This window comes from Bos mutus, chromosome 26, assembly GCF_027580195.1.
Source record: "Bos mutus isolate GX-2022 chromosome 26, NWIPB_WYAK_1.1, whole genome shotgun sequence".
NCBI classification, from domain to species: Eukaryota; Metazoa; Chordata; class Mammalia; order Artiodactyla; family Bovidae; genus Bos; species Bos mutus.
In genome coordinates this window covers 2,862,501-2,887,500 of record NC_091642.1, presented here as the reverse complement: position 1 = coordinate 2,887,500, position 25,000 = coordinate 2,862,501, and the positions used below count along the sequence as shown (strand labels likewise).

The following is a 25,000-nucleotide window of genomic DNA, read 5'->3' as shown; positions in this document are numbered from 1 at the left end:
AGCACCAGGCGACCGAGCCCCGGTCCCCGCATCGAAGCGGCCAGGCTTTTCCAGCGGCATGCCGGCCGTGGCCCTGACAGCCCGTAAGGAGGCTCGTGCCCACCCCAGGTTGGCCTCTGCTTCCCAGGACGCCCCCTGGAGGCCCTCCAGCTCAGGGCACCTTGTGTCACCAGGACTTCTGAGGACGTGAAAGGCGCCACACTTGACTTCGAATCGGAAGTTGGGCCCACCTCGCTGCTCCGGAGGGGTGCTCCCACACCCGGCTGGGTGCACTGGGCCTCCCTACACGGCTCCCGGGCGCTGGCATTACCCAGCGGCTTTGTGACAGATCAGATAAGGGGACAGCACATCTTCCTTGCTCCCCAAATAACACCCTTGCTGACACCACTGGATGGCATTCAAACAGCTGTTTACAGACCTCAAGGAATACCCTGGATGTTGGCTTCGTAGTCCTGTCCAAACCATGCCCACGGAGCCCAGGCCCACGGAGCCCAGGCCTGCAACTCAGGAAGACTGAGGCCCGGGCCATCAGACACTCCCCCTTCTCTGGGGGCTCAGCCCCCAGGGACAGGGACCCCCGAGACACACTCCCTAAGGAGGGAGGAAAGGGGGGCCTGGCCACCCCACCCCTCGCATCCCCCATCTCGGTTCCAGCAAAAGGAGCCTCTCTCGATGGGTGGAAGGGTCTGAACAAAAGGGAAGGAGAAGGTGGCGAACGGAAACCACTCTCAAGGATAAAGAGCACAGATGATGCAGGTCACCCCACCTTTAGCGAGGGCAACTCCAGCCAGCCTGTGCGCGCGCCCTCCCAACAGAATGCTCTGGAAGACCTTCCAGGCAACCTGCACACGTGGAATCCACGTGAAACCTCAGTACAGAGGCAAGCTGAGGGACGCCTCTGGCATGACCCCCACCCCCCACCACGGCTGGAGGCGGCCCCGCCCCCCAGGAACCCTCCCCTCCCCTCCCCTCCTGTGTCCTCCTACCCCCGCTGCCCCCAGGGCACACTCCCCAGCCCACTTGTTCACGTGCTCCTCCTGGGAAGCCTTCCCCGAGTCACAGCACCTACCCTACTCAGCGCAGGCACATAGTGGGTGCTCCATCATAACGATGAAGGACCACTGTGACCCGGGGGACCTCCTCAAGATACGAGACCAATGGAGAAGGTTTATTTCCATTTTTGACTTGGAGAAGCCAGAGTGAACACGTCTCCTGTATGTCCACACGAGAGCCCGCTCACGAGTCTCTCTCAGCATCACTTGTCTTACAGTCGGCCCTCCGTATCCGCAGCCCTAAACCCTCAGATTCGACCAAGCGTGGCGATGACCTTGGATAGGAAAGACTGCGCTGCAAGCGACTCAAGCATCCGTGGGTTTGGTCCGGGAACCTGTCCCCAGCAGGTCCCAAGGAGGGACTGAATCAAGACGAACGGATGCCTCGTGGTCCCAACACAAGGGGAGACCACTCGGCCGCACAGAGGAGGGCAGCACAGCGCCGGGGCCGGGAGCCAACAGAGCGCTCCCACAGGACCACGTGCGCCCTCCCGACCCTCCGACGACGCACAGAGAGGGAGGAGCTGGCGGGGGGCGGGGCCGGGGCCGGGCCGGGGCGGGGCCGGGGCGGGGCCGGGGCCGGCCCGGGCTGCTGACCGAGGCTTGGGTGCTTCTGTTGAGGAACGTTCTCCGTTAGTGGCCGCACAACCTCGCGACCCTCCTAAGAACAGCTTAACTGTATGCTCAGCTGGGTGGGTTTTAGGCTGTGTGAGCTACATTTGGATAAAGAACAGAATCTGAAGCGACTAGGCTAGCACACCCCCGCCGGCCAGGCCCGTACCCAGGGAAGGCCTCGCATGGTCCGAATGCTGTCAGAGGGGAGTCTGACACTTGTGTAAAAGAGCAGAGGCCGCAACTGGGGTGAGCAGGCCCCCAGCTGGGTGGGGGAGCTGGGGAAGAGACCCCCTCCCCCCACTCAGGAAGGCTCCACTGCCGCCCTCAGTCGCCACAGAGGCGTTTTTAACTCCGGCTTTTCAAGGTGAATAAAGAAGAAAAGCAAGTAAATAAATAAATAAAAAAGAAAAGGCGCTAAGTCAGAGCCTTTAAAGACAGTGCCAAAGTCAGCATGAATACTGACAGGGCCAAGAAGAGTCCTGAGCACAGGATTCCGGGTTACGCCTCTCAAGTCAGTCAGCCCTGTTTCCTCCCAAGGGGCCCCCAAACTCCCAAACGTGTGGGGCTCAGAAGGCCTCTGGGACCTCACCCACCCCCGGGCCCTGCCACCCTGCCCAGACTCACTCCCCCCAGCTCCCCCACCCTGGGCTCAAGTTCTGCCCTATGCCTGGAGACCCCCGACCCGCCTGGAGACCACTGACCCGCCTGGAGACCCCCCTACCCGCTGCCGAGGTGCAGCCCGCCTGCCCGCCCAGGGCACCCATGTCTGCACAGGCTTTGCCCTCTGTCCCCACAGCCACCCTTCTTCCCGGAGACCCGAACCCCTTCCAGGACTTCCTGGCCATCGCTTCTCATCCTCATCCCTGAGCAGCTGGAAGGGGCCCAGATGCAGCTGAGGGTGGCCCGGAGCCAGGCCCCAGGCCGCCCATGTGAAGCCAGCCAGGTCCCCTAGGGGAACCCAGGGAAGCATGCCGCACCCCCAGCACCTATGAGACGCAGGTGGTCTCTGGCCTTCCCTGGTCACCTGTGGAGAACCTGGCCCAGGTGGGCCTCAGGGAGACGCTGACCACGGGAAGCTACAGGCCAACCCCCAGCCGTGTGGGACACGAGGCCTCCGCACCACCCCCCCAACACCCAGCTCCCCTGAAAGAACACTGCCGCCCATGGGTGTTTCCTGAGTGCAGAGGCTGGAGGGGCCAGCGGTCGGGCAGCGGGGTGGGCGGCGTCCACCACCCTGGGCCTGTCTCCAGGAGGCCTCATGGGCAGCGTGCGTGAGGCTGTGGCCCCAGCACCTCGCACCCTGTAGCTCACACTAACGGGTCAGCTTTCAAAACCACCTCTGTGTTCACCAGCGACGAGCACACGAGGCAAACTGCTTCCGACCCGGGGACCTTGCAGCCTGATGCCATGAGGGTCACAAGTGCCCTGGCTGTGTGGTCATCCCCAAGGGCTCACGGGTGTCCTGTGCTGGGAACGTTAGGGAAGGGCGCTGGGCTGGTCTTCAGAAGCTGGCCAAGGTGACAGTCGGGCCTAGAGAAGCCGGCTGGGCCCAGGGGCCAGGCACACAGATTCTGAGACTGGGCGGGACAGCCCCACCACGCCCAGGGCTGAGACCCGGAAGGGCCCAGGGGAGTCTGAGGCGAGGGGCATCTCCCGGGAGGATGAAAGGGCTGAAAAGATGGGAAGAAACCTGGCCGAACTCCCCCACCTCCAAGTGCTCAGAGGCCCCGGCTGTGGTCCTCGGGGGTCAGCAGGCGCTCGGAGTGGGAGAGCGTCAGCCCGTGGAAGGCTGGCCCACTGACAGGGCTCACCGTGTCGGGAGGTGGGGTCTCTGCGTGTGGAGGCGCAGGTCAGGGCCCTCAGGGGAGCTGGGAAGGGCGGCGTCTGGGGGGCCGATGAGGGACCCGCCGCCAGGCTGTACCTTTAAGGAGTGTCCCCCAAAGGTGATCTACATCCACCAGTCCCGAGACGGGCAGCAGCCCACGGTCTTCACGGGAGACTGTGTCTCACACTCAACACCCTCGGTAGAGAGTCTTCTGGAGCACACGCACCCACCACGAGCACCCAGGGCCCGCGTGCAACCCAGTGACTACAGGCTCTTTAAGAGCATTTGAAAACGTCTGTGTATTTGTTTCTGGGGGTGGAGCGCACAGCTCACACGCCTGATGAGGATGTCCAGGTGTTGCTGCTTTATTGAAAAGTCATCCTGAGAAAGAATGATTCAGCTTGCACTTTCTATGGAATACACTGAATAAAAAAAGGCCCAACCGATTCAAATGATATTTTTTTTTAAATGTCCTTTTTGTCAGGTTGAGATTTTGGCTCAACTTAGAGCCGAAAAGTGAAAGTGAAAGTTGCTCAATCGCGTCTGACTCTTTGCGACCCCATGGAATTCTCCAGGACAGAATACTGGAGTGAGTGGCCTTTCTCTTCTCCAAGGGATCTTCCCAACCCAGGGATCAAACACGGGTCTCCTACATTGCAGGCAGATTCTTTACCAGCTGAGCCATAAGGGAAGCCCCAAGACCTTCCCAAAACAAAGGTTTCAAATGAAAACCTGGGCGGCCCTGGACCCCAGGGCACCCGCTCGCAGGGATGTGGAGGGAGGAAGCCCCTGTGAGGACTGTCCTTGTTCCTTCTCTCCTGGGACCACAGGCTGGCCCTGCTTCTTCTGCTCCTGGTCAGCAGAAGGCCCGCAGCTTCCTTGGCGGGCTCTCCGCTGAGACAGCTGTTCGTCCCACAGCTTCCCGGCCTCCCCCGGATGCGGTGGGAGCTCCTCCCCGCAGATGACACAGCTCTGATCTGTGCGCCCTCTTCGCTGCCTTAGCCTGCTCTCCCCGCTCCCGGGCACTCCCCCAGGCTCTGAGAGTGGCCCCAGAGGCAGGTGGGTGCCCTGACAGGCCAGAGACACCGAGTCAAGTCCCAAACTTGCCCCGTTCCTGTGGGGCAGGGGGCTGGCGGCCCGCGGCCCCTCCCCCGCCGAGGGAACCCATGACCCCTGTGTCCTCCGGGGAAGACGAATGGTTGTCTCCTCTCGGCTCCGTGTTGTCAGGTTCGGTGCTGAGAGTCAATACCTTCACCTTGACGTGGAAACTTCCTGATTTATCAGCCAGCTCCCCTCCCGGGCGAGCGCAGCCCCGCCACGCACAGCCATCGGGCTCCGGGAAGAGCAGCCTGTGGTCACAGCACTTGGAAAACAAGCAAAGCCCCTCTGATGACAGACAAATGTGTCTTGTTAGCAACTGCCCAAAAGCGCTTGACTTGTACTAATAACAAAAAGGCCATGCTGGTCACCGTGGGTCCAAAGACGAAGCACCCTGTCACCAGCCTGGTTGGGAAATTAGCAAATAATGTTCTTTTCCTTGATAAATGGGTGACAGCTTCCTCTCACCAATCATTTCTAACATTTTGATGCATGCCTATGATCCCACTGGAGGAGCAGAAAAGTTTACTGGCCCTCAATTTTCAGATGATGAATGGAGCGCCTCTAAATGTGCGATTTCTGGATGAGGTATAGTTCATTTTAAGCAATTCTAGTAAATGGGTGTCACTGATTAGGACAAATCGTCTACTTGTGCAACAGCACACACGGTGTGCCTCATTCTCCGGCCTCCTCTGAGACGGCAGGCAAGGGGACGGCAGGGACCCGGGAGGCCTCGCCACCCGGCTCCTGAGAGGGCCGAGGGGCTGGGCAAGCATCCCCCGAGCCGTGCCTCGTGCTGGAGGACTCACTGGTCGCTGTCTGGTCCGGGGCTGGGCCGTACCGTGCAGACGACCCCAGGGGGCCCGCCCCTCCCTCTGTGGCCCCGAGGAGCCCCACCAATGGCCCCAGAGACGACCAGGTGGTCTGCTCGCCATCCCCGCCAACAGGGACAAGTTCGTCCTCTGCCCCCGGCTCGCAGCCAAGGACGCGCAAAGGTGGGTGGGGCGGGCGAGACATCCTGCTGGAGTCGTGCGTTGTCTGGGGGGCTATCTCAGCTCTTGGGCCCTGCAGGGGTCTCCCCAAGCTGCTTTTCCACTTGACCGTCCTCACATTAAAAGCAAATCTATCTGTCCTCCAGGGCGGCAGAGGTTGCCACTGACGCCATCCGACTGGCCAGCGGGGACCAGCGATGGCCCTGGGTCTGCAGGGTCCTCGCTACATCCAGGAACGCCCAGGGAGCTGCTGAGAGCCGCTGGGCCTCACTGGCTGGGACGGGGAGCCCAGGAATCACAGACACGGGCTGAAAGTGTCCTGAACCCAAAACGCAAATACCTCCCCCGCATCCACCTCCGTGGGCAAAAACTGATCACCAAAGTAATCAGGTGGCTTACATTTAAGGGGAAGGAAGGCGTGAGCAAGCAGCTTAGCAAAGTAAAAATAGTATGATAGGTAGAAGACAATTAGGAATCGTCCGCTCGGTGGATACAAGTAATCTGTTTGAGAGGCACTGGGCTGGGAAACAGCAGGTCGGTGTGGCAGTGCTCGAAGGGTATCGACTCCGCCGCATGTCATCAGCTGTTGACAGAATCACGTCTGGATGCACACACAAGAACTTCAAAACACTCCGGAAACACCCGCGCCCTTCGAGAGGCGGTCCCAAGTGTGGGTTAGGTAGCGGGAGACTGCCAAAGGATGTGGTGGCCCCCGGGGCAAGCCCACAGCTACCCCTGGTGCCAGACAGCTCCTGAGACAGAGCAAGCGCCCCCCGCCCCCGACATGTAGCCAGTTTTAAGCCGACTCCCTGGGAAAGCCCCTGATGCTGGAAAGACTGAAGGTGAAAGGAGACGAATCAGATGGCTGGATGGCATCGCCGACTCAAGGGACATGGGTTTCAGCAAACTCTAGGAGGTATTCAAGGACAGAGGGGCCTGGCGTGCTGCCGTTCATGGGGTTACAGAGAGTCAGACACGACTGAGCATCTGAACAACAACAACAAACGATTTTTTAAAAAAAGAAAAGAAATGCCGTATCGGGAAGAGTGAGAACTGTTGGCAACTGCTGGCTGAGCCTCGTGTCTGAGCCGCACATCTCAGTGCGGAAAGCGGCCGTCTTTCTGTCCTCGTCTCGTCCACACTTGGCCGCTGTGCTCGGCCCCTGCCACTCCGGCCCTGGCACGGCCTCTGCCACCATCCTGCTCAGTAACTGAACTGGCTGTGCCCGTGGCAGGCTGCATGCTCATGCCTGGCCATTTGTGATAATTCCTTTAATTGAGCAAAAGAAATCTCTAAACTGAGGGGGGGTGGTCAGCCACACATTTGGGCCCGAGAGAGCTACAGGAAGAGCCCCTGGCTGCCACGCCCACGAGTCAGGCCACCACCAACCAGCTCCTGCCCTTCGATGTCACATGGAGCCCTCTGCCACACAGACACGCTGGGAAAAGGGACATTTGTGATTGTGCAAAAGCACCTCACCACGCTCGCAAAACGCTGTCTATAAAAGCAGTTTTCCCTCGAACATAATTTCAATTAGAAGCATACAAATTCCAATTTGTCTTAATCGAATAACACCGCAATGCTTACATTCTAATTAAAAAATAATTTCTTTTATTGCTCTGAACAACTCGATGTCTTTCTACTGGTTGAAATTATAAATGTGAGACTGTTCACTCTGCCCATGGAGTTCCTCAGGTAGGATATTCCGGGACTGTTTTAATTATTATTAAACGAGCAAACGATACACTATTAGACAAATATTAAAACAAGCATTGCACTCAGTTATTAATTTGCACTGTTCACTTTTAAATGCAGCAAATATCTCATTAATTTAATTTTAGGTGCCCACCCGTTTATATTGCATTTTACAGTCTGGAAGGCAATTTACTATTAACTGGCAATTACATACAGAGTGATTGTTAATTCTGCTCCTAAGTGCTAGCCGCTTGAAAATTGTTCTCTCTCTCTAATTTTTGACCTTCTTGCAACAGGGGTGAGGCGCGCTGGGAATACAAAGGACTGGTGCGGAGGAGCCGGACATGTCACTGTGACTCATTCTTTTAATTCACCGTGCTAACCCACTGCACCGCCACCGCCTCCCAAGGTAATTCTGCCTTTACCGAGGCTGAAAGCAGCCGGCAAAGGGGCCTGGCTGGGTGGGCTCGGCCCACCCCACCGCACACCCACTCTGGAGCGACGCATCGGGTCTGGTTCAGAAGAACCTGGGGTTTCTCAGCTGCTGTAAACAGCTCGTTTAGACCTTGGCCTCTGGCGGCCTGGCCACCTCACCCAGGAGGGCTCAGAGAGATGCGTCCCTGCGAGCCTGCCGATGACGGGAGCCAGACGCCCAGGGGATGGGGCTGCCCGCAGGGTGTCCGGCCTCCAGGAGGGCTGGCGCAGCCTGCAGAGAGGAGCGAGTCCCTGTGATTGCGCCTCTGTCCCCATCAATTCCAGGGCAGCACAAATCAGACAGAAGCTTCCAGGTCAGACAGGTTATGACCCCACCTTCCCTCCGCTCCCGGAGAGCTCGGGGCCCCCTAGCCCTGACGCGCATTTGAAATGTATATTCCCGTTGATGATGCTCGGGAGGCGTAGATGAGCCCCCCGCAGGAGGGGGCCCGGCTGGCTGAATGGCTTCATTGAAGCATCCATTCATGGGAGAACCCTTTGTGGAGGAAACCCCAGAGCTTTGGACCACCAGGACCCCGAACGTGGGGTCTGAGAAGCCCCCTCACCATGGTGTGGACGCAGCATAGACCGCAGAAGTGGACGATGGGCACTGGGACACGGGTGTCCCTGGAATGGACTCGGGATGCCTGCTTCCCTGAGGGCAGGGGCCCTCTGGCCAAGGAAGATTTTCTGCCCCGCTGGGGGCAGCTGGCTATGGAGAGCCGCCCCAGCTTCACCCACCCCCCCATGGCACCCGAGCGGCTGGGCCTCAGCCCCAGGACACCATCTGCCCATGCCACGGTGCCTGCATGCCCTCCCTCCAACCATGACGCCCGGCTCGGCAGCCCTCCTGCCACAGGGGCCGCGGTCCCCGGTAGCCCCCGGAGCACTTAAGAGGAACCAGGCCTTCCTGCCGTCACGTCTCTTCTGAGTCAGCACGCCGACCACAGCCTGCGGGTCTCTGCACCCAGAGCCCACAGGTCAAGAACTGGGTATCTGGAGACCCGTGGGGGCATGGCCGGGAGGCCAGAGGGGCTGACTCGGGGGGAGGGTCCCTGTCCGTCTGGGGCAGACCCGGGTGGTCCCACCGCCTACAGATGCCTCCACCCCCAAGTGCCTGGCCCAACCTGGTACCCACGTGGCCCGTGGCCGCTCAGGGCCTGCCAGCGAATGCACGTCCCCTCCTCCGAGGGACCCGGATGCCTCAGCAGCTGTTCCAGGGAGCCCAGGGGGCAGTGGAAGCGGGGGTCAAGCGTCCCCCAGGGCTCCCAGGCAGGATGCGGGGTTCGGGTGGCCCCCAGGCCCCCCAGGCGATACCAGGCGGGGTGGAGCAGGGCTCCCTCTGCCCACATCCTGAGCTCATGGCCAGACACCCAGCGGGGTACCCACAGGTCAGCAATGGCCATGCAGAGGCGGCTGAGAACTTCGGGGAGACAGCCCATCGGGGACCCTGCCCATCCCCAGCCCTGGCAGCCTCAGAGGTCCTTCCACCCAGAAGAGCCCCCACCATGGCCACGGGCATGAGGCTCACAGGAGGCCCCGGCTGCCCGCCCCGCTTCCTGAGTCTTTATTATTTTGCAGGCTGGGGGCCGCAGTGGGGGGGGCCCGCTGTCCGTCATCTCCTGGTCACACCAGGGGGCCCGAGCCCCCGCCCTGGAGGTAGACGCCCATCAGCGTCCCCAGGGTCTTGGGCCCCAGGCGGCATGCGCTGGCCCCAAGGGCGGAAATGGCTCCTCCCTGCCCTGCTGACTCGCTCAGCGCTGCTCAGCGCCCAACTGGAGGCCGCCTCGCCCCATCAAGGGTGCAGGCATCTCTGCAGCCCAGGCTGTCGAGGGTCTGGGCACCTCTGGACATGGCAGCCCTGCTCTCGGCCAGGACCTGAGCCAGGTGTAGCCCTGGGGTGACACTGAGCCGGCCCGAAGAACTTACACTTCACATCTGCTTCCTAAAGGGGGAGGGGGTGAGTCATCTCCACTCCTCACCCCGCCCCCGAGTGGAAGGCATGTAGTCAGACCCTGAGGCCCAGCCCAGGCTCCCGCAGGGACCTCACAGCCACCCTGACCAGGTGAGCATGTGGAGGCCACCCTGTCTGAGAACAAGCCCTCACCCCCTGGGGGCTCAGCACGTGGAGCCCTCTCAGACATCCCAGCCTCTGTGGGCGGCAGGACCAGAGGCCTCAATGCGGACGAGCCCTGTGGTCACCGTGGTCTTTCCCAACAGCAGCCTCGGACGGATCGTGTCCTCCAAGCCACCTGTGTGCAAAGCACTGCGGAGCATGGCTTCTGGATGGCGGTCCAGGACCTCAGAGGGGACCCTTCCTGGTGATGTCCGCGTGCCCAGCCCCGCACAGAATTCAGACCCTCCATCAGCAGCAGGGCAGTGTGTGGTGTGAGGCCCCAGGCCGGGCAGAGACCTGCTTCTGTTATCCACAGGTATGGGTGACCTTGGGGACACAGCCTGACCTCTGGGACCTCACGGGGCAGCCACCCCTTGGACGCTGGGAACGTGGTTACCGACAGCCCACCGCATCCTTTTACAGGCAGGACCACAGAGGGGGTGAGGGGACGGATCCCGCGGCCCCAGGGATCTGCACCTGTTCACGGCGTCACACCAACTGGTCAAGGATGCAGAGACTTCCCCGATGACACCACCCTCTGGCTCACCCGCCAGCCCTCCCTGCAGAACCGTGCGGGGCCCCCGGGGGCCATGGAGAGGCCCTCCTGGATCAGGGAAAGCTGGAAAGGTGGACTCACCGGTGTAGACAAACCGCCCTGGAGCACCTTTACAGAACTGCTTGGACTTGTAGGACAAGGTGACTTCGACGACTCCAGGAATGTGCCTCGGTGGGGTCTGGACACGGATGGCGTGGGGCGTGATCAGCTACAAGAACCACAGTGCACAGGCCCTCAGCAGCGCTGGGCGCGAGAGGCGGACACTCGCCAGTTGGACATAATTACCAAAAACGAGCAAAATTGGACCATCGTCTTGGAATGCTCCCTCCGAGCTGTCACCCAGACTCAGGACCTACAGTTGCGCTTTCAGGAAAATGTCTGCAAATGATCCCGGCTGTAGTTTGCAGGAAAGGCCACAGGGCATCATTCATATGAAAATTGCCACCATATGTCTCCTTAAACCTGCTCCTAGTAATTCTAGCACTAATTGTTCCAGGGCACTCGGGACCTCCGACGGCAGGTTTGAAACCCCAGGGCTGGGGAGGGGGCCAGAGTTCTGCACCCGCCCACCGGAGAAGCCCCTGCCTTGGGCGCACTGTCAGCTTTGAGGGGATCGGGCGGCGGGTGGCGCCGTCGACCGAACGTCAGAGGTCCACAGACAAAGCCACGCGGAAAGCGGACTGGTCTCGTGGGCTTACCTCACTCCACACCAACATCGTCCCAAACACGACTTGAAGCCCGTCGAAGAAGTTGTCTCCAATGATGATCACGGTCGCGCCCCCCGTGGTCCAGCCTTCACTGGGACTGATGGCCTTGATGCACGGAGTGGCTGCTCACAAAAGACAGAGAACCGGACCTGAGCGCCCACCCCACCGCCGCCACGCTGCCCACCTCCAGCCATACTGGGCACCGCGGGAGACGGGCGGGCAGCCGCTCCTCCGGGCGGCACGCAAAGGGCAATCGTAGATCAGCGTGTTGATGCGTTTAAAGCAAACCCTTAAATGTTTTATAAAGCAAAGGCCAAGCCACTGAATACTAGTGAGTAAGAAAAAAAAAAAGAAAGCGGCTTGATATAGCAAATTATGTGTCAGGGCAAATATGACGATTACAAATGATTAAGCATCGCGTGCATGTGGCACGTCGATTTATCTGCTTTGCGGGCAGATCTGAGCAGAGTCAATCAAAGGCTGTTGGGGAGATGGAGGAGCGAATGCCTTGCATTTCGATTCCTCATAAGCAGCTAATTGGGTTGGGTTTTTTCATCCATGAACTTTGCCTTTTGGTTCAAAACTTCATTTTCCTCTGTCACTTCACAATTACTACTTTTCACTTTTCATCAGGAAAAAAAAAATCAAAAGCACGATATTAATACTTTTGTCAAAGGTACACATTTTACATCTAATATTGTTTGTCGACAGGGATCCCCAGCCGCTGGCCTGACCTCCCTTTGTCTCAGGAGCGCTCACATTTGCATGAGTTATTACAATGCTGCTGCTCGGGGCCTGCTGGGGGGGGAGGGTGTAGACAGACCGCAAGGGCGGGCACAGAGGAAAGACCAGGAGGCCCATGCTCCCAGCAGCCCTGCCGCGAGCCTGCAGAGGCGAGGCTGAAGGCCACAGCCTCGAGGAGGCAGCTTTGTTCCGGCCTCTGATCGGCTCTTTTCCTGCACGGGGCTGCAGACCGTCTCCGCCACCTGAGAGGGCCTGTCGTGGGCAGAGACCCAGCGCGGAGGGAGCTGACTGCTGGGGAGACGGGGGCTGCGGCCCTCTGACCGGCAGGCCTCCTCTGCCGGGCTGGGCACCATGGGTGGGACTCTGGGCCTCTCTGTGCCTATATCTTTGGTACAAAGAAGAGGCCTGCGTGATGGGCGGCCGTGTGGCCCCTAGGCTCTGCCGCGTCTCCCGGCTGATGCGGTCTGGACACAATTACAGCCCAGACAAGAGGCAGCGCGGGCCTTGGTCCTCCGTGGAGAGGAGGCGCCCAGTGAACCCTGGGCGCCCCCGTGTCACCCACATCCTCCTGGCGTCGGGGTGGGGCGGGTGCTGAGGGGAGCAGGACGTGGAGGAGCTCGACCCCTGGCCTGAGGGCCCTCCCCGTTCGGTGATCTTCCACGGCTTGCAACCACCTCGGTGGAGATTCGTCCAAAAGACAGTAACTACAGCTTCGTACACATGCGGCGGATTGACCGTGCGGCCCCCACCCGCCGCCTGCGGGGACGAGCCTCCCAAGGACACCCGGGCCTCTCTAGGCTGTCCATCCCACGTGAGCACGCCCCCACCCACCGCCACCCCGACTGGCTCAGCTCCTGATAAACCGTCGTTTTAGACTCTGGGTCAGCCCTGGCCGCACGTCTTCATAAGCAGGACTTCCCGGAAGCCCAGCGTGGCTCCCTGCCGGGTCAGAGGCAGCGGCAGACACGGGAGTTAATCACGGCAGGTATTGTTGTTGAGCCGGGCCGACACCACCTCCCTTTGTTTGCTCTAATGTTGGACTAGCGGGGGCTCTATTTGCTCATCCCCGCGAGGCTCCCTCAGCAGCAGACGCACAGAGCACACACGGGGAGCCTGCCCTTAACTAGCGCTGTTGACTTCATGCTAATAAGTTCATACAAATTTTCATTTCTGAGGCTTCCGAATGACATTTGCTTTTCTTAATTGCATGGAGAGCATTTGAAAAGGATCAGCTCTCTAAAGACTGACAAGTCCCCTCCAAGGGGGTGACCTTCATCAGCACAGCCAATTATGGCAAATAATTCACAAAAAAAAAAAAAAATTACAGTAAACAAATTTACTTTGGAGGTGAGAAAAGGAAAAAAAAAAAAACTCCAGGATCTCCTGCCCGCGCAGGAGATGGCTGTCTGGCAGCTGTGGCCCATTGGAGAAGCCACAGCTCGGCTCCTCGGCAGAGAGATCCCAGGGCCGGCCTCGCCTCCTCCGCAGCGATAGCCATCTTCCTCCTGCCTGTATTTGCATACATTTCAATGCACACAGAGAGAGGGAACATGTGTTCAATGGGAACCATAGCAAAATGAATTACACAGACAGCGTCAGAGATCTCATGATAGACGCGCACAATACACCCGAGCAGATGATGGGAGCTGGCACCGCGGCCAGAGTTGGGCGAGGAGGAGCAGGGACGCAGCGGGAAGGGACGCGTTGGGAAGGGGCCGCCCCCCACCGCCCCCACCATCTTCCTTGTGCTGGGACGCAGCCCTGAAGACACCGCCTGGTCGGCCCATTCTTCCGTGGGCCCAGGCTCCCGCTGGGGGCCTCCTGCCCTGCTCATCTGACCTGTGCCGGGACCTGCTTTAACTCCAGGAGCCCCCCTCTCAGCCTGCGGGGTAGAAGGGCACCCCGGCTTTCCCCCACCAACCTTGGACGCCCGCAGGGACGGGCTGGTCTAGGAACCAGGGTGCCCGATGGCTGGGGCCGGCATGGGCATCTCAGAAAGTGAATGTGGATGCCACCTGAACCCAGAGATGTTGACTGAACCGTTGGGGTCCCCCGGCCTTTCTGTGAGGGGCGGGGGGGTCTCATCCAGGATTCTGTTAGTAAACAGCTTCCTGTCCTGGTTCCTGGTAATCAGCGCGCTCTCCCAAGTAACCCCACAGCGCTTGTCACCTTCCCTGCGTTCACAATATCGAGGCCCTCCAACAGGCCTAATCTTGCCTCATGAAGACTCCTTTGTTCTGCCTGCTAAAATGTCTTGTAATTGTGCTCGAGATGTCCAGATGGCTGGCTGATACTCCAGCTGATGGGATTATACCTTTTACCTCTCCTAGGGCCATCTGTTCCCTTAACTCGCTAAAGCCCCCGCAGCCTGGCTTCCGTCGTCCTCGCTGCATAAACCTAACCGCATTACGGCACTTGGCATGCAAATCGCTCCTGCTGGAGGCCGGGTGCTGGGCCGGGCCCACGCAAGGTTTAAACAGGGTTGGAGTCGTTTACGAAGGGACAAGTGACAAGGAAGAAAAAAAAATAGCAAGCCCGGGTTCTTCTGGGCCGCCCTGGAAGGCAGCACGGCTGTTTTCCGTCGCTTGTGTTCAATACTGTAAATAATCTGCCTTGCTTTTTTGTGAGCTCAGAGGACGCGGTGGCAGACATCCACAGCAGCAGGGGGAATTAGTTCACTTGGAAATCATCAGCGAGTGTGTACACACTGCTGGTGAATATTAGATGATTGGATAATGAGGTGTTAGCCAGGAGAGGCTGCAGAGAAGCCCAGATCTATGCTTTCTGGGGGCACCTCTTCCTTAAAGAATGCAGGCCGTGTTCAAAGCCAAGATGGCACCCAGTGGCAGGTGCTAACCAGGAAGAAGGAAGGAAAGAGAATGACACAGACTGGCCCGGAAACGAACTTCCTAAGTGTCAGCCCCGGAAGGGAGTGGAGGCAGTGTCTCTCCTGGTCCCAGAGAGACCCTGTTGTGTTGTGTGGGGCACCTGGGAACGGGGCAGCAGTTACAGAGCAGACAGAGACCTCCCCCACTGACGCCAAACGCCTTCTTAAAGACCTACACAGATCAGTTCTCAGAGTCACCTATTTGCATCTTTCACTTATGAGTCATTTTGGGGGGTGGAGTAACATAGTCCAATCTCTTGCAAGAAAGTGACTTAGTTTAAATGTCGATTAAAAAAAAAAAAAAAAACTGAATAACCTAAAAAAAAAAACCTAAAAAAAAAATCTCAAACCAGACTCCTTCTCCAAATAGCTCTCGGTAAGCTGGGTTTTATCTCCAAGGTACCCAAGAGTGGCCTTTATTTTCCTAAATGCTATATTTTCTGCTTACAGTCAAATGCTTTTTCATGCTACTTACAAAAATAAATACTCGTACTTTGCTCAGATCATAATAGCTCATTAGAGGAGGCTGATTTTGGACCCAGACTACAACCGAACACCAGAGGGCCGTGGGGCCATCCTGAACCTATCATGTTGCCAGCGCTGGCCCTCTGGGGAAGCAGGGACCGAGGACTGGGATCCAACCTTCTTAATTGTGAACCTCATTAGTGATGGTTACTAAGCAAAACACACACCTACCTTTGCTGCAGAGAAACGAGATAAACAGTACGTCACAGATTCTAACGACTCTGGTGCCCAGGGCGACCTTTAATTATTATATTTTTGTTCTCTTACACCTTAGTCATTAATGTAGAAAAACAAATTAGTTTATTTTTGTGGACTGCAGCAGACTCATAAGTTGTCTTCCCGTTCTGACGTCTAAGTCATGCTTCTTTCTGATGACCCGCACGGGCCTCGTCCGTTTTCCTGTGAACAGTCCGGCTGCCCCACGTGCAGCTCCTGAACCCGATACCTCAGTCTAGAGAGTTTGTCCTAAAATCACTTAGTCTACGGGCTCTTTGAAGAATTTAATCATGCTGTTGTGTTTGTAATTCACTTAAAAAAAAAAAAAAACTCACATTACTTTCCCAGCAATTCCTATTGGTCAGAACCTCATGCTTTTCATGGACTGTCTTATAAGGGGACCAACCTTACGTTAGGGGGAGGTGACACGTGGAGATACCCGCCTGTCCACACAGAGCAGGTGACAGAGCGGCTTGGAAAGGTCCGTGTCTGTGAGTTTCTGAATCCTGACTTACCAGCCTATCACCCTTACTAAATTTCTTCTCATTTAACAAGAAAAACAAGAAGTCCATCACTTGGAAGCGTTTGGTACACATTTTATGCTGTTTTTTTTTTTTTCTTGTTCCCTCCACTTATGCCCCCACGCGTGGACACACACACACACGTGCACACGTGCAGGCTGTCTCTCCATGGAGGGCCAGGAGGTCCCTGAAGCCCACCGGACCAGGATGTGAGCACCCTAGCAGGTGCCCAAAGCCTCGGGGATGAGCTGGATGGAGGCTTACAAGAAGCCAAAAAAAACCCACATAAATTAAAACTGCAAGAAATGCTCTAAGCAAAAGAAACCACTCTTAGACACAGACCAACCAATAAAGTGAGGGCCACGGGGGTGAGCAGGTTGGGAAAGCCGAGCCCCCCGACCCCGCCAGCGAGGGAGGGGAGGGGAGGGGGCCGCCCCGAGGACGTGGGTCTGACCAGGGAGGGGCAACCGGACATGGATCCACAAGGACAGAAAGGATGGCGCGAGGGAAGGAAGCATCGCAAATAAAAAAAGACGCTCAGCGTGTGCCTACCATTGTCCAGATAAGAAGGGGCCGTACCTTCTGACGGGTCCAGGCGGCGCGCCCGCCGCCCGTGCTTCGAGTTGTTGTGCACAAACATGTTGTCGGACACGGCCAGCACGTGGCCGTCCACGTTGACCGTGGTGGACACGACAACCTGTGGAGACAAGCGCCGGTGAGACCCGAGGCAGACGGGAGCAGGCCCGCCAGGCGGCGCGCCCTGAACCCCGCGGCCGCTCCCGGAAGCCTCCTCGAAGCCACGTGCGCGCACACACAGCCTTTTTTGGCTAATGGGGTGGGTGGGTTGTTTTGTTGTGGCTCAAGATTGCTTCTCTTCCAAACCCGCTACACTAATTACAGTTTAATCTCCTATTATGCTAACAAGTGAATTCAATTCAGAGGAAAAATTCTTCTTTGCCATTAGCTGCAGAAACACCCCTCCAGCCACTCGTCTTAAAGCTACCGTTTTGATTGATCTGTTCACATATTGATTAGATAGTTTATCTAATTAAAATGGGTTCACTGGAGACTGTCCTTCCTTGAGTAGTTGTGAGGATTCAGAATTGCCCCCGCTCCCCTCCCAAAAAAAAAAGGCTTCATAAATCAGAAGCTGTTTCTACTGCCCACATTCTATCATCGAGTGAGCCCAGGTCAATGTCACAGTTACAGCCAGGATCTGGTAATGAACGTTTTTTGCATCTGAAAAGACCGAGCTGAATAGGAATAAAGTGGTTTCTGAGCAGGGAAAGTATCCTTTCTCAAGTTCAGGGTGAGGAAGGCAAGGACCACTCTGTCTGGGGAACGAGTTATCCGCTGGAGGGATGACTCGGCCCTGATCCAGGTTCAGGCCCTCCCGTCTCAGTACTTCACAGGGGTAAAGAAGGAAGTCACGCCAGCAGGGACAGCTTTGCTCCCAGGGACACCTTCCCCGGGGAGCTTGTGACAAGCACCCCAGAATCGGTACCCCTGCCTAACTAACAACTCAGGAAACAGGAAATGACATCGGCCCTGAGATCCGCCTTGAACAGAGGGGCTCTGCATAATGCATTATCTCCGGGAGACCTGGGGTAGCTGAGACTTGAGCCCAGACGTGAGCCAGAGCCTGGATCTGGGGTGCAGGGAGCCCCAGTTCTTGTTCGGACAGCAGGGAGGGCCAGCTCCCCCTGAAGAACCACAGCCTCATGGAAAACAGCTGGGCAGGTAAGGGGGCACCAGGAGGTGGGCACACGTAAAAGCCTGCCACACGAGGTGGCTTAAAAGCCTTAGCTGTGGCGGGCCTCCGTGAACAAGGAGCCATACACGCAAGATGCAGGGGAGAGTTGGGGCGCGGAGATGGGACAGGGCAGGGCAGCCAGGGGCTCGTGGGGATTCTTCACGCTTTCTGTGAAACTTTTCTGTAAACCTAAAACCGCTTAAAAACAAGTCTGCTAGTTTAAGAAAATGACAGATACAACTGATTATAAGGAAAAGGTTTTCAAAAAGGCAAAGCTACATATTTATATGTAAAGGTATTCTACATATTTGTATGTCAAGGTATCTGTGAGTAACTGATGTCTTATAGAAGTCTCAGGCCCCATAAGAAGACGGCAAGGTGTGACGAGTACCCACTGGACCCACCACCCCCCAAAGGAAGGGACCACCTTCCTGGATGACCCTCTCTCGCTGTGGGCGCTGCCAAGATCATGCAAGTCTCCACAGCACAGGCCCCTCTGAGCCTCAAAATAATACCAGCACCACTGCCGGTCCAGCGTCCCCAGATCCAGGGTGAGACATCCCTGCCGCCCTGGCAGGGGTGGCCCTGACCCCGCTCTGGGGCCACTACTGTCCTGGCAGCGTTGATGCCAGGGTCACACAGGTGCCCTCGTGGAAGCCTATCTGCCAGTCCCCACCCTGGGCACAGAGGGGCCTCAACCAACATGCCCCCACATGGGATGCAGAGACACAGAAGCAACCCCAAGCCACAGACCTGACCCTCTCCATTCCTCGACCATGATAAGTTCAAAAAACAAGAAAAGGTAAAAATAAACACACAAAAGGACACCATTTCTGCTCCGTTGTCTCTATATAGGTCAGTCGCCAAGGGAAAAGCGTCGCTGAGCAGACAGCATGGCAGGCTGTGCTCCGTTTCGCGGCCGGCCGGCCCGCCATGCACCTACAGAAAGGTGCTGAGACTGACATGGGCTGGAAATGCGTGCAAGCCCTGACCTGCTGCTCAGCTCAGCTAAGCCTCCCGAGAGGCAGGGCGAGCAGCTCCAGACACTGGAGGAAGCCCTTCTAGGAACTGTGAGCCACGTGCGCCCGACGCTGCCTGTGGCCACTGCTGAGCCTCGTGTGACCTCCGGTCCGCCCGATGGACCAGCGTGGAGCCCCGTGCCCAAGGACGGGAAGCAGGCCCACTGCCTGCAGGAGACACGTGACTCCTGCACCTGACTGTGTGCTGGCCGCCAGCTCCACCCCCTCTGCCTGCTGGGCTGGATGTCAAGACAGGGGTCCTGTGTTTCACCCGAAGACTGAAGCATCACTTACATTTCTAGAAAAGCCTTGAATGATTTGATGGTAAACTAGTCTAAATGCCAAAGAAGCAGCATTTGGCAACACCCAGCCTAGCAATGGGGGCCCATGTTCTTCTCTGGCAGGTAAGGACCAGTTCTGTGTCCCGGCCCAGATATTTTTATGATGAAAGTCAGTAAAATAATCCATCCTGTGTGCTGAGAACCCTTCCCCTGAAGCCACCTCCCAGTCATTCACAAAGGCAAGAACAACATGACTGGATTGTAGTTTATCCAACTGAAAACCAACTGAACCCCAAACTGTCTCGCCGTCTCGCTCCTTGAAAGCAAATCCTGGGATCTGAGGCCAAGCAGAGGATGAGTCAGCCTGGGTGCAGGGACGCAGTCCAGCTCGTAGGCAGGGAATCAGGGGATTCCTGGGGGAAGGGAAGCTGAGCAGGGGACCAGTCCGCAACTGGGGGAGGCCTGCCTGGAACAAGTCCAGCCCCACCAGGAGGCGGCCCCTCCGTCCTGGGAGGGGACCCCACGTATTACCCAGCGGTCCTCCCCCATGACAGACCAAGCCATCCCTAAGGAAGGTCTTCAGTGTGGCCCCCAAAGTCTAACCAACCAAGTGAGGGAAGAGTGAGGGAACAGACTAAGTGAGATGCTAGCCTTCGGAGGACTTGACTTGGAAAGATCCTTCAACTTTCTCTGTAACACATCCACAGCACTCACCATGGCTGAATATAAGACAGACTTCAACCTAACCTACAGCTCTGATTCCTCTGACTTCGGGGTACTCTGCTGCCTAACGTGCAGAGCTGGGCCATGTGCCCACCGCAAGAGGCACACACACACTCCCTCGTCAGAGCAGAAACTCACATCGTGTTTCCAGAGCAGACCTCACTCTGTTGTATGTCTCAGCGGGCTGCATGGCTCTGGCCAGCGTGAGGTGCCACATCATTTCAAAGCATTCGATTTAAAGGTTCCGTCAAATGAACCCACCCTGGTTTGCACCCAGGCCCCTGAGAACTAAACACTGACCCCCCAAACTACTGCACAGCAGAGAATTCGACTTTCATATTCCAAGTGCAGACCGCGGTCCAGAATCGCGTACCTGGAATCTTCGCATGTCCCGGGGGTTGCCTGCATTCTTCAAACAGTTCTGATTGCACTTGAGGAAAAACTTTAGAAAGAATCTACAAAGATACAAAAAATGGATATTTGTTAGGGTTATCAGACAAAAGACACAAAGTTTTTGAAAGGTACTCTTGCCTGGGGAGCCGGGGAAACGACCCCACGCCATCTGCTGGCTGCCCTGTAGGGGGCGACAGAGAGAGAGAGAGAGAGCATGCGCGCGCGCACCAGGGGCAGCCAGGCAGGCACCCCCAGGTCCAGCTCCCAGTGTCTCCACATGCGGAAGGAGTGACTTACATCTGTCTTGACGGCTAGGGCTTTTCCAAGCTCTAAAATAACAACTGTGACTTAGACTGGCCATTTCTCACCTGGATCTTTGCACAACCATTAACCCCTGGGGACCTGTCCACCCTCGAGAGGGCTGCTAACTTCAGCAAATAAAAACGCAGGGTACCTAGTTAAAACTGGATTTCAGATAAGCAAGTAATGTTCTGGACAGGCCTGTCCCAAAGCATGCATGCATACTCAGTTGCTCAGTCATGTCCAACTCTTTGCAACCCCATGGACTGTAGCCCGCCAGGCTCCTCTGTCCATGGGATTCTCCAGGCAAGAACACTGGAGTGGGTTGCCATTTCCTCCTCTAGGGGATATTCCCAACCCAGGGATCGAACCTGCATCTCCTGTGTCTCCTGCCTTGGCAGGCAGATTCTTTACCACTGAGCCACTTGAGAATTCCAAAGCCTATATCTATCCTTAAAAAAAAAAAAAAATTGTGTATCTGAAATTCAAATTTAACGGGTCGTGAATTCCACCTGGCAGCCCAACCCTAGGGGCCACCACTGCGTGGGTTGCCACACTTTTAAAGGAGAGTTTTTCAAGTTACAATAAGTACACGTCTTAAGAGAAAATTGAGGATATTGTTTTCAGGGCGGCGATGTCTGTGAAAGGCCTACGTGGGGTTTTGAGGGACTGATCAAGGCCCACGTGCGGCAGGGAAACGCTCACTGCCCTGGCTGGAGCGAGGCAGGACACGGAAGGCGTCCTGTTCCCACCCAGGCCTGGTCTTGCTGAGACTGATCAAGGCCCCAGGTGTGGCAGGGAAAAGCTCACCACCCTGGCTGGAGCGAGGCAGGAAGCGGAAGGGGTCCTGTTCCCACCCAGGCCTGGTCTTGCTGGGAAGTGTGACGTTTCAGGGGTCTCCAAAGTGCGCTGAGACGCCGTCCTCCCCACGCCCACATGCTCCAGGACAAACTCAGATGCCCTGACTCGTGACAGAGGCTCACGGACCCTGGGAGGCCTGGCTGCACCCCCGGCCACGGGAGAACGGGGGTCTCAGCCCCCCCACCACCGCTGCCTCCTCTCAAGGCCATGGGAGTCCTGAGCCCAACAAAGCTGGGGCCTCTGGGCTGACACGCATCCACAGGGCCATCAACACTCATCTTCTCCATTTTCCTCCCAAATCTCAACATTCCACTGGATGATGACCCAGTTTTTATGAAGCTTCACGTGATCGCCTTGACTTCAACCTGAAAGCCAAGGTTCCTTGCAGTAGCTTATCATCTCAGAAAATAAAAAAGATCCAGAAGATGGAGATTCGCATCTCCCAGAGTATCCGAGACGACTTTCCACCAGAGCAGAGGAACACCCAACTGACTGGCAGGGGAAAAAGAATAGTGGCCACTTAATTAAATTTGCTTACATCCCGCGCAGCCTCGCTATTTTAGGCCAGAATTTACATCTTTTATTAACTCGCCTCACCTATACACTCAGCTCGCCGCGCCTCTGAACACCATCTGCCATCACGTACAGTAAGCCACCCGGCCGTCCACCCACCAATTTCTCCTAACAACCACTGTGCAATTAAGCTCCACGCGCTCCGCAGCGAGGTAAATTAGGCGCACCTGCGGCCACCCCGCGCCCAACCGCATCAGGAAGGGCCTAACAAGGTGAGGGCGTCACCGAGCTATCGTCCTGTCAGGCAATTAGGCTTCCACTTTGGGGACAGCCACTCCGGTGCAATTACTCCACACATTACCACCCGGCTCATCTGCGGGCCAGAGCCGCTCGGCCGCGTGGAGCCGGCCAGGGGAAGCCCTCATTCGGGGCCTGATCTCCCCCTCCAGAGCAGGTGTCTTCCAAGCCCTTGCTGTCTCTTTAGCCCACTCGCCCTTTCACCTCCAGGGGGACAGAGTGGGCATCAAGCCCGCATGGCCACGCCGTGTGCGGACACCATGGGCCTTGACTGCTGGCGGCTACAGAGAAGGGCAAAGTGGGGTGCTGGGCCCCAGAACCATCCCAGACATCTTGGGGCTCCACTGTAGAACGGGAGCACAGTTGCACACACACACACACACGCTTACACATTCTGGCCATGTGGAGCTCTTTTCCAAGTTTCTGAAGAGCAGCAAAAGCACCCGGGAGAGACCTGCAGGCCTGAGTGTGGGGCCTACAGAGCTGGGCTCCTCCCCGGCATCGGCCCCGGTTACTCAAACAAGGCCCAGCACGCATGGGGACACACAGAGGAGGAAGAGGAGGCCTGCGCCCAGTTTCTGCCCTCCTTCCTGTTCCTCAAGGATTCGACCAGGCCTCCCCTCGGAGGGCGGTCCAGTCCAGCGCACCTGGCTGCTGACCCGCCCACCGAACCATCCCAAGTACTCACCCAGCCTGGATCTCCACCTGCAGGGGCTCCCTGCCATCTGGGGAGGCTGAGAAGGGACGCACACATGAGGTCGAATGGTAATTCTCATCCTTTACTCAATTACCCTTTAATTGGCTTTTTCCTAAGGAATATCTGACAAGCACTTTACATATCTCACTTCTAGAGTCTGGTACACAAAGGACTTAATACTCTTGTTATGAAAGGAAAAATCTTTCCTATGTCAGAAAATCTTTGGCTTTAACACCGATAAACTCTTTATTACTGCTAACCATGGATTTGCCGCTGGACGGCGAAGAGGCGATAAAAATTCTAACCTGTCATTAGTACATTATGCTTAATTGTGTACAGTGCGTTCCTGGTTGCATCTGTTGGCCCATCATCAAAATGACCATTATGTACACTAATTCCCTGACCCTGTCTTTATTTCCCTAAAGAGTCATCATCTTTCACAGTAGGTACCAGAGTAAATCAAGCTTGAAATATGGGCTTTATTTACTTGTTTCTCCCAGGCAGGAGGGGAAGCGGCGGCTCAGGGCGCATCGCTACACGTCAGTCGCAACTCCCTGGCAATATTCTGCTTGCAAACTGCGCGCAAAATCCTGGGCAAGTTCTCAGCGGCAGCGACAAGGGGGAAGGTGCGGCGCGTGACTTTGGACATCGGGTTTCCTCTTTTAGAGCCAGCGGGGATTAGGCGAGGGGCCCCGCGGGTGAGCCCCCCTGGCGCTTAGCAGCGCTGAGAACGGCACGCGCCTCTCCATTCAAGAGCATCAGCCTGTGAGGGTGGGCCCGGGGTCCTCCACCTGGGGGCGGCGAGGGCGGGGCCGCGGGTCCGGCCCCTGAGAGCGCTAGTCTGAGCCCGAGGCCGCCCGGCCTTCTGCAGGGACGGTCCCGTCGCCGCTCGGGCAGGGCTGCGCCCTCGGCGGAAGGTTCAGCGTGGTCTCTGGGCATCATTGCCACGTCCTCGCGTACGGCGCCACCGGAAGTGCTCGCGGCAGGACCCGGGTGCTCGGGTACGGGGACCCACCGTTTACACGGGCGCCCATCCCGGGTATCCCACGCTAAGGGGCGAGCCCCCTCCGCAGTGACTAATCTCAGAGTCTGCTCCCTTTCTGTGTGTTTAAGCTATGAATTAGTTCATTTATATTTACTTTTATGAAGCTGATTAACCAGAGCTTCTCTATCTGATGAAAATCATTTTAATTGTAGTGTTAGGCTCCTGTGTAATATCCATTACATTATGAACTGTTTAAATTCTACATGGGTATTGTGTAAATTAGCCCTTTGTGAGCGCACAGGCAATTAGGGCCAAACACTCTCCTTTAAGCGGCTACAGAACTTTGTGGTGTTGTTCAGGACAATCAGAAACAAAGGAGGCTGTTTAATTGTAATTTAATGGAATATCAAGGAGTCCGTGGCATTAGACGTTGGCAACAGAGCAGGAGAGAAAAATTAACTGCAATTATGTTTGATTAAAGCTATCCTTCTCAATAATCAGCGGTCCTGACAGGCCATGGGGCTCTAGTGGGTTCCAGGATGGCAAAAGGTGTTGAGCAATATTAGGGCCAATAAAGGGGATATTAGCATAGCTAATTACAGCCCTGCAAAACCTGTAAAGGGGGCCTCTGTGTATTGTAATGTGTGAAGTAATTGGCCAAGGCCGTTATCAATTACATAAGGAATGAATTTGGTTTGTCAGAGAAAAGCTGATGAGATGTCTCTCATCTGACAGCAGCGCCTTCCTCCCGCTTCCAGGAGCTCAGAACTTGCCCACTTCTACCAAAAGCTGCAACTTCCCAGTGGCCAAGTCGCTGAGAAGGCGGTCTCACCGGCAAACGTGGGGTAATTAATACAGCTCATCCCCGCCGCCTTCCGCCTTACCTAACCGAAGCCACTAATCATGGAATAATGATTTCTTTCCTTCTAGTCAAAGGAGAAATAGATTGTCTCCTTAGAAAGGCAATGGGCTTGGCACGCGCACCCTGGTGACTGAGGAGGAAAAGGAGACTTCGAACTGTCTCGAGGCTCGTCTTTTGCACGTGGGTGTCACGTGTCTCAAACAACCTATTCACAGCCTCTCAAGAAACCCTACATGCAATGATGCTTATTTGTTTAATTTTTTAGTTGTCAACTCTTAGACTGTCCCCAGGCC

At 56.6% G+C, this 25,000-nt stretch overlaps 1 protein-coding gene across 11 annotated transcripts in view; it reads right to left on the bottom strand.

Annotated features, from left to right (window-relative positions):
• Window positions 1-25,000, bottom strand: part of EBF3 (EBF transcription factor 3) — a 121,864-nt gene that overhangs the window by 18,899 nt on the left and 77,965 nt on the right. For 7 of the 11 annotated variants that reach the window (XM_070363286.1, XM_070363289.1, XM_070363287.1 and 4 more), the window contains 4 exons: window positions 20,173-20,254; window positions 16,576-16,720; window positions 11,122-11,252; window positions 10,505-10,631 (listed from right to left, as the gene is read on the bottom strand). In XM_070363286.1, the coding sequence (XP_070219387.1) occupies window positions 10,505-10,631; window positions 11,122-11,252; window positions 16,576-16,720; window positions 20,173-20,254 (485 nt within the window). The remainder of the gene's footprint in view (window positions 1-10,504; window positions 10,632-11,121; window positions 11,253-16,575; window positions 16,721-20,172; window positions 20,255-25,000) is intronic. The other 4 variants (XM_070363288.1, XM_070363291.1, XM_070363292.1 and 1 more) reach the window with 1 other exon arrangement.